At 45.9% G+C, this 9,295-nt stretch overlaps 1 protein-coding gene across 1 annotated transcript in view; it reads left to right on the top strand.

Moving 5' to 3' along the window:
* The first annotated feature begins 498 nt into the window (after nucleotides 1-498).
* The window catches only part of LOC106809240 (serine/threonine-protein kinase MARK2-like), a 13,191-nt gene continuing 4,394 nt past the window's right edge, over nucleotides 499-9,295 (top strand). The window contains exons 1-7 of the mRNA XM_014812244.1: nucleotides 499-546; nucleotides 2,291-2,339; nucleotides 2,802-2,867; nucleotides 3,419-3,489; nucleotides 5,999-6,191; nucleotides 8,373-8,473; nucleotides 8,807-8,926. Of these exons, the coding sequence (XP_014667730.1) occupies nucleotides 2,312-2,339; nucleotides 2,802-2,867; nucleotides 3,419-3,489; nucleotides 5,999-6,191; nucleotides 8,373-8,473; nucleotides 8,807-8,926 (579 nt within the window). The 5' untranslated portion in view covers nucleotides 499-546; nucleotides 2,291-2,311. The remainder of the gene's footprint in view (nucleotides 547-2,290; nucleotides 2,340-2,801; nucleotides 2,868-3,418; nucleotides 3,490-5,998; nucleotides 6,192-8,372; nucleotides 8,474-8,806; nucleotides 8,927-9,295) is intronic.

The following is a 9,295-nucleotide window of genomic DNA, read 5'->3' as shown; positions in this document are numbered from 1 at the left end:
TGTTAAAAGCTGTGTTTCGCGGTCCCCGAGGATGTGCGAGGGGATGTGCGAGGGGATGTGCTAGATACGCGAGCAGCACGATGTATAGCAAGCAGAGAGAGAGAGTGAGCACGTTATTTAGTAAGAACGTACACGCATTAATGATTATTACTGCAGCTGTACTAGATAACGTGCTCTGTCTGCCTGCTATACGTCGTTCTACTGCGAGCGCCATATAGATAATATATATGCTTTATTTACGCATTGCCCTCGAACCTTCGCAGCAGCGTTTTCCCCCGGAAGTCGTGGGATGTTCCCCCCGATTCTGGAATTTTCCCGGTTTGCTCGCTGCGTCACTGCGTGGTAGTGGGTTGGCGTAGGGGGGAGGGGGGGGGGGTCGTGCGGCGGATGTGTGTGTGTGTGTGTGTGCGTGCGTAAGCGTGCGTGCATGTGCGTATGTATGTGTGTAGCGGATGTAGCATCTCGCTAACGGGTATCTTCGCTTCGTTACAGGTGGCCATAAAGATCATAGACAAGACACAGCTGAATCAGTCCAGCTTACAAAAGGTACGTGTGACCCTTGACGACAATTCCCCCGCCGCCGCCACCTCTGACACTGACGAAGCCATCTCTGTCGCCGCAGCGACGACATAGCCATCTTGGTTGCCACGGCGACGCCGAAGCAAACTCGGTCGCTGCGGCGATGTCGACAAATGACAGTGGGGGCAGCGGGGTTTGACGCGGTCGTGTCCTCGTGTCATCAAACCTGATTGCGCGAGCCAACCCTCCCTCGTAGATAGATGGACGCGAGCGCGCGCGTGATGATGATGGGGTCATTGATAAAGTGTTATTGATGCTGCGTGGTGGATGCTGCAGCACAGCTGCTACTGATTCGTAAATCGGCAACCGCGCGTGGTATCGCGCATATTTTATCCCCGAGAATCGCTTTCGACGCGATGCGGAGCTCGTGTGCGATGCATGGGGGTGGAGTCTGTTCTTTGACTCTTTCTCCACCTTCCCAGCAGAAGACTTCTGCTCTCGATGAGGGAGTGCATCCCCCGTGTCGTCCCCCTCCTGTTTAGCGATCTTGTATTATGATCCCTATGCTCTATGATCTATGCCGTATCCCTATTACCTCTATGTCCTATTATTCTCCGGAATTATGATCTATCTCTCTCCCTCCCTAAATCCTTCCCTCCCTCCCTCCCTCCCTCCCTCCCTCCCTCCCTTCCTTCTCTCCCTCCCTCCCTCTCTCTTAGGATGCCCAAAGTCGGTTTTCTCTACCTGGGAAGAGCGTGGTTTCATTGATGCAGTCAGCTACGAAAGATCACGAAGTCACGCTCGACCCGCCGCATTGTTTACGATCGATTTCTGTTAATGCGAACAATTGCGGCGGCGGCCAACGGTAACGCTCTCTCGCGCAAAATTGTGTTTCCACCTCGGGGATGCGCTGCCGGGTGGCGCGAGTTTTGGAGGCGAAGGCCCGCCGGGATGCTTCCAGAGTTATTGTAACTCCGCCTTCCCTCTTCCTCCTCCTCCTCCTCCTTTAACTCTTCCTTTAACTCCTCTTTCTCTTCACCGTTAATCCCCTCCACAGTTATTTATCACGCACACCCAATCAATCACATTTGTTATTTTAATCCCAGATGGGTCGTTGGAGAATTCGTCGATTAACGATAATTGCAGCCACTCGCGTGGGTGGGGTGTGGGGGGGGGAGGATATCGCAGCATTTCAGCTGTTCCATTCAGAATGGCATTCTAGCGATCGCAGCTGGCAAAAATTAGAATTTACATTGCAAAGTTGTTGTTGTTCATTGAGAGACTGAAGATAATATTTGTTCTATAAGTAACAAATATAAATAAGTTCTATAGATAGTATAGTATTTGTAAAGGAGTAAGTAGTACATGCATCATGGAATCATGGATTAGCTGGACATTGGCAATAGTGCGGCACTTATTGCAGTCTCAACCCAATGTGTGGATTTTGTGTGGGATCTATTGGGTGTAGAATGTTGAGGGATTACCAGAGGAATGTTTGCTAGTGTGCGCGTGTAGAGGTTACTCGATATCTTGTGATCTGTCACTTCTGTCAAATATGTTATCGATGACATTTTTTATTCCTCCCTCCTCCGCTTAGTAGTTATTTCAGTTTAGCCCCTTTGCTCCCGCTGCAGGGGAGGGGGTTGTAGCGGTTGCGAAGGGGCTACGCATACACCCTGCTACATGGGTAGAGCTAACTGCTTAGTATAGAAGTCGGTATCGAAGTATCAGTAGGCAAGTTGAACTGGTGTGTTTGTCATCTTTCTTGCAGTTGTTCAGGGAGGTTAGGATAATGAAAATGTTGGACCATCCTAATATAGGTGAGTACCGTCCCTACAATGTCAGTGCTCAATGTGGCGATATGGTTGGTTTATTTTCCGTTATCACTCCTAATCCTGCTACCTCCCCCCATCCATGATTATTTCTCTATGTGATCCTGTATAGGTATGAATTGCGGAAATACCAATATTCGACAATGACCGTAATGGGATATATTTATCGCTAAATGGTTGTGCTTTTGTCGTGGTAGGTTGTACCCAAAGGTCAGTGAAACAAACTGAATCGTGCGTTGAATTCATGTTTGACTGTGTAGTAGAGCTGGTACTATCACAGCCTGAATTCAATGAAGTCATTCTAGCGCCCTTCCTTGTCCTTTCACTACCCACATCCGTCGTGCAGCAAACTGACCCTTGTTGGCAGGAAAACTGCTCCTTGCTGCCCTTAGTTTCGAACCCTATGAACTGACCCCTTGTTGATGATTCGTATTTTCTTCTATTTTTCAGTCAAACTCTTTCAAGTAATTGAAACAGAAAAGACACTATATTTAGTCATGGAGTATGCAAGCGGAGGTACGTTGCCATTTCCGCGTTATTCACATTCACTCTCCTTGCTCTGGGCACTCGTAATCCATTCACTAAGAGCTAGGATATATTCTGTGGTTCTGGTTACTCACATGTCCTACTAAGTGCTAGCTGCATGTGCACTGTGATATCATCCTCATTCTGATCGCGGTATGGGAGTCAGAATGGGACATCGGGGGGGGGGGGGGGGGTAGTGCGATTCTGCATAATCGGTTGGTTTCATGTGGACGAGGGTGGGCACAGGAACGTTGGCCTCCAACAGCTTTCAACAATATATACTCCTTCTATGCCAAGATGATACATATATCTTTGACTCTATATGTCTCTATAATCTATATCATATGATTTATATGATCTATGATCATATCTGATGATATGATCTATAACTATCCATAACTATGATCTATATCATATATCTTATTCGTGTAGTTACAAGTATATCCGCCTATGTTATGGTATGAAAGATGCTTGCCACAGAATGAACTCGATGCATTCTCTATTCGTGCTTAACCACCCGTATGTACGCCTGCCTGTTCTAGGTGAAGTGTTTGACTACTTGGTAGCCCACGGTAGGATGAAAGAAAAGGAAGCAAGAGCCAAATTTCGACAGGTATGCAGTAGGCATGGGACGATTCTTTGATATATATCGATGTATCGGGGTACAAATCTCAGCGATGCACGTAGCGATACATCCGGTCATTCTCGATATGTGTATCGATACTCTAATGCAGGGATGGGCAAACTGCGGCCCTCTACGGGGTTCTGTGCGGCCCGCGGAAGCCTGCAAAAAATAAAAAAATAGAAAAATAAAAATAATTTTTTTTTTTAAATCAATAACTTTTTGTGAAAGTCAACATGTTTGTGCTTGAACGCGAGGCTGACTTTTTCAATGTCATACAGATTAATGTTCTATTGTCTCTGGTTCGCTCTGCAACGCCATTTCAGCTAATTATGGTCCAGAGATGGCGCCCTTGAGGCGAAACGCACGTATTATCTTAGATCGCACCGCCGATTTTAAAAGGTGCGGCCCTTTGACTTTTCATGGCACACTGATGCGGCCCTCACTTTGAAAAGTTTGCCCACCACTGCTCTAATGATTAAAATCTATATCATAATTCACTAGCATATTATCAGGAGTCTATCAATAGGAGTAAGACAGACTAAAACCGTCAAAATTCAACATTTAGTCAGACGTCCCAAGTCTCCCGGTCTCACCGGGAGACTCCCGGTATGACACGCTGCTCCCGGTGCCCCGGAATGAGGTCAGAAGCTCCCGGTCGTAACATTTTTCAGCCATATGAAAATTTACATCAGTAAATCAGTAAATTACTAAATTTGCCGTTGTTGTTGATGTACTTTGATTCCAGCGAACAATAATAGGCGATAAAACGATGATTTTACATGTATACTTTATAAAAAATGGTGGTGTGCCGCGACAAACACATATCCCAGCCCGCCACAACTTTTTTCCTGTTTTTGCGCACTGCGAAAAAACGGCGATAGACCTGGCTCCCTTTCTTGGATTGCTGGGCCAATGCTGGCCCCCTTTCTTGTATTGCTGGCTCCCTTTCTTGGACTTTCCCAACTTGGGACCTCTGATTTAGTAGCCATAGTCTACCTATGATTTATTGTGTTTAACTCGATAAACTTGAGCTCAAGTGTTACCTTAATCATTAAACTAATTCTGTGTCTAATCGTTAGTCTCACAAAAATGACAAATCGGGAGATATCGGTTCAAACGTACAATGTGGGGTTTGGTGATCGCCTGGGCGATAGTACTTGCCGGCTCTGAGCACCAAGACTAGCAATAGCCTTATCAGGAGTGCGAGACTCCATGACCAATTTACAATGATGTTAAATAAATTAAGAATAGAAATTTAACATATAATAACAAATGTAAATAAGTATGATAAATGTTACTTTAGTCTAGCTACTACCAACGACAGCAAGAGCAGCTTGTTTACAACATCGTAGCCATAGCAACAGCTTGTCAATGCAACATTAATTTACTAAATAGAAGTTGGCAATGCAACCTAGCACAAGATAATATAACTAATATAATAAATATTAGAAATAAAAAAATTCACAGGTTTCGTAATTTTATCCATTTTATTTTTCTTAACAATATCGTTCATAACATGTCATTACTGTCATTCGACATGGCCTATAAATAACAGCAAGTCGTTTTTAACTTTCCGAAATCCTTGGCGAACCTCGCTAGTTGTTTGCATTGCTCTGCAGTGGAGGGCGATTCAACAGCGTTGCCCTTTGTTTCAGCTGAGTTCGGGCCACTGTTGTTTACAATGTGGTATAAATTGATAAAACCACATTGTACTTTTGAACCGATAGCTGCGTTCACACGTATACACGGCCTAGCTGGTACCGTACTTAGTTGGTGCTAAGTTCGGCTAAAATGTGTTCACACGAGATACACGAGATTCGAGGCTTAGCTAGCTAGGTATAATATAGACTGGTACCCGGTCGACAGTTCCACACGCTACACTAACGTCGTGCAGCGAACGGGTAGCAGTCTAGGTTAGCGCGCTACAGTTTCGCAATTCGAATGCGTTCACACGACAAACAATAGGCGGCCAGCGTGGTGCCGAATATACGCGGCTTAGTTGGCGCGGAATATGATAGCGTGCTAATTGCAAGCCGGAGCAATCGCGGCTAAGCAAGCCGCGTATATTTTAGCGTGTGAACACTTAAATACGGAACTAAAATCCTCGTGTGAACGCAGCTGATATCTCCCGATTTGTCATTTTTGTGAGACCAATGATGAGACATGGAATTAGTTTAATGATTAAGATAACACTTGAGCTCAAGTTTATCGAGTTAAACACAATAAATCATAGGTAGACTAAGGCTACTAAATGTTGAATTTTGCCGGTTTTAGTCTGTCTTATTCCTATTGATAGACTCCTGATATTATTATTAATTACCCTCATGGTCTCTGAAACCTCTCACCCTCACCGTCGCTTGTACGTTATTGCGGATCATATTAACCGTACAGTATTGCCACCAGAAGAATGTGATACACAGAGACCCCTCACTCTCACCCTCACCCTCACCTTCACCCTACCCACCACCCTCATGCTCACCTTCTCTCGTTATTGCAGATCCTATCAGCCGTACAGTATTGCCACCAGAAGAATGTGATACACAGAGACCTGAAGGCGGAGAACCTGCTGCTGGACAGCGACATGAACATCAAGATCGCAGACTTCGGCTTCAGCAACGAGTTCAAGGAGGGAACGAAGCTGGACACGTTCTGCGGCAGCCCTCCCTACGCCGCGCCCGAGCTCTTTCAGGGTGAGCAGTGGGGTGGAGGGTCAGGGGGAGGGGAGGGGCCCGCATGCACACGTGCAAGCTTGCATCCAAACGACCTCCTATTTAGTTTCGGCGGTTTGCGCTCCTTTTTCAACGAACGCATCTTCAGCGCTAAGTTCTCGCACACCCTAGAGGCCTAGACGCTTCGTGTCCTGGCCCCTCCCCGCCTGCTCCAATCGGTGAAACAAATGGTACCCCACCCCTTGACGCTTCAAGCCCCTAACCCTCCCCCAGTGCAACAAATATTACACCTCGCCCTCACACTCACCCACACCCACCACCCTCACGCTCACCTTCTCTCGTTATTGCAGATCCTATCAGCCGTACAGTATTGCCACCAGAAGAATGTGATACACAGAGACCCCTCACCCTCACCCTCTCCCTCACCCTCACCCACACCCACCACCCTCACGCTCACCTCCTCTATTGACGAATAGTAAAGTATTAATTTGTTTTCAATTTTTAACTTTTTAACTTTTCTTATTTTTTTAATGAATATATATATCAAATTTATTTTTTTAATTTTGAAGTGGCAGAAATACTGGCTGAAGTTGCAGAAGTACTTACTCCTTTGACGCTTCGTGTCCCGGCCCTTTTCGTTCCCCCTGAAAGAGCAAACCTTCCTCCCCTCTCCCCACCCGCTGCTCACACTGAAAGAGCTCGGGCGCGGCGTAGGGAGGGCTTTATGTCCCACCCGCTACCCCTCCCCAATCGACCCTTAGAGCGTATAAACGCAGATGCCTGCTCTCTGAATGTTCTCGCCGTTTCGACTCACGTGAGTTTCGCGTCCGTTAATGGATTCTCTTCTTTTATTTAAAAAAATTTCTCTAATATTCTAGTTAAAGTGATGTAAAAAATAATTTTAAAAAATTCTCTAGTTAAAATACTGGTGATGTGTGAGCAGGATATGTAGAGCGGCTGCAGTGAAACATTGCTGTTCATGCGGGCGGGGGGATATATACTAACCAGTGCATCGCCGTATATGTAAATGTCGAGTCGAGGAAATAGCGAGGAGGTCGTTAATAAGGACGTCGTCGGTGCGGAGCGTGATTGATGGTCGCAGCGCGCGCGGGACGTCGGAAGACGGGCGGACGCGGCTCGCGCGCGAACCCGCTCGACGCTAATTTCACGTCGCTGACACTCGAGAATGATTGCCCGTCGTTTTGCCAGATTCGACGATCGCCGGAAGTTCGTTAAAGCGTCTGCCGCGCTCGAGCGATGGCGCGACTCGTGTATAGCGTAACTGTTGTTGTATTGTATTGTATATCAGGTTGTTGTATTGTATTGCGTATCATGTTGTTGTATTGTATTGCATATCGTGTTGTTGTATTGTATCGCGTATCGTGTTGTTGTATTGTGTTGTGTATCGCGTATCGTGTTGTTGTATTGTGTTGTGTATCGCGTATCGTGTTGTTGTATTGTGTTGTGTATCATGTATCGTGTTGTTGTATTGTGTTGTGTATCATGTATCGTGTTGTTGTATTGTGTTGTGTATCATGTATCGTGTTGTTGTATTGTGTTGTGTATCATGTATCGTGTTGTTGTATTGTATTGCATATCGTGTTGTTGTATTGTATCGCGTATCGTGTTGTTGTATTGTATCTCGTATCGTGTTGTTGTATTGTATTGCATATCATGTTGTTGTATTGTATTGCATATCATGTTGTTGTATTGTGTTGCGTATCGCGCATCATGTTGTTGTATTGTATCGCGTATCGTGTTGTTGTATTGTATTGCGTATCGTGTTGTTGTATTGTGTTGCGTATCGTGTTGTTGTATTGTGTTACGTATCGTGTTGTTGTATTGTGTTGTGTATCACGCATCATGTTGTTGTATTGTGTTGCGTATCGTGTTGTTGTATTGTGTTACGTATCGTGTATCGTGTTGTTGTATTGTGTTGTTTATTGTGTTGTGTATCATGTTGTTGTATTGTGTTGCATATCATGTTGTTGTATTGTGTTGCATATCATGTTGTTGTATTGTGTTGTGCATCGCGTGTTGTTGTATTGTGTTGTGCATCGCGTGTTGTTGTATTGTGTTGCGTATCGCGCATTATGTTGTTTTATTGTGTTGTGTATCGTGTTGTTGTATTGTGTTGCTATCGCGCATTATGTTGTTGTATTGTGTCGTTGACCTGCGATTGTCTCTCTCTCGCGCCGGCAGGGAAGAAGTACGACGGGCCGGAGGTGGACGTATGGAGTCTGGGAGTTATCCTCTACACACTTGTTAGCGGCTCGTTACCGTTCGACGGACAGAACCTGAAGGTAGGTCGCCACGGCAATGTGTGCTCCGCCCTGATCGCCATGACGACACCAAACGAAAGTGTCGTCGCGCGTAAAACAATTGTCGATGACTCCGACGGTACTGATGCAGACGCACGCGCAATTTAATTCTAAAATCGCGTTCAACCTGCGATTGTTTCCTGAGATTCACTAGTTTTTGCCGCTGGAACTAATCGCAGACGTGTCACATGGCGTCATGGCGGCAGCGATCAATCAACGCGCTAATCACATGCCGTCACGTGTCCAGCGCGCAAAGCGAATTCGTTGACACGTCGACGGTGTCGTCTGACGGTGTTTGTGTGTCGTCTGCTGCAGGAACTGAGGGAGAGAGTTCTACGTGGCAAGTATAGGATTCCCTTCTACATGTCGACCGACTGTGAAAACCTTCTCAAGAGGCTACTGGTGCTGAATCCGGCCAAGCGGACAACACTCGAGGTATCGGCAGTCAATGCTGTCATCACACGTCGCTAGTATGAACTCTTCTCAATGCTGTAGGTTGCGTCTGAGAAGCACAGACCTCATAACTATTTCATTGTAACACATGAGAGAGCCTTTTCTTCTTGATGTCATTATCGCTAGCACTTTCCATTTTCTTTGCCTTTCTTTCTCTCGTTCTTTGTCTTTTTATCTCTCTCGCTCTCTCTCTCCCTCTCGCTATCTTTCTCTTGCCCTCCCTCTCTCTCTCTCCCTCTTTCTCACACACTCACTCTTTCTCCTTCGCTTTCTCTCTTTATCTCACTCTCTCTCTCTCGCTCTCTCTCGCTCTCTCTCTCTCTCTCTCTCTCTCGCTCTCTCTCTCTCTCT

Source organism: Priapulus caudatus, unplaced genomic scaffold (assembly GCF_000485595.1).
Source record: "Priapulus caudatus unplaced genomic scaffold, Priapulus_caudatus-5.0.1 Scaffold339, whole genome shotgun sequence".
NCBI classification, from domain to species: domain Eukaryota; kingdom Metazoa; phylum Priapulida; class Priapulimorpha; order Priapulimorphida; family Priapulidae; genus Priapulus; species Priapulus caudatus.
The sequence above is the reverse complement of the archived record's forward strand: the minus strand, read 5'-3'. Positions and strand labels throughout refer to the sequence as shown.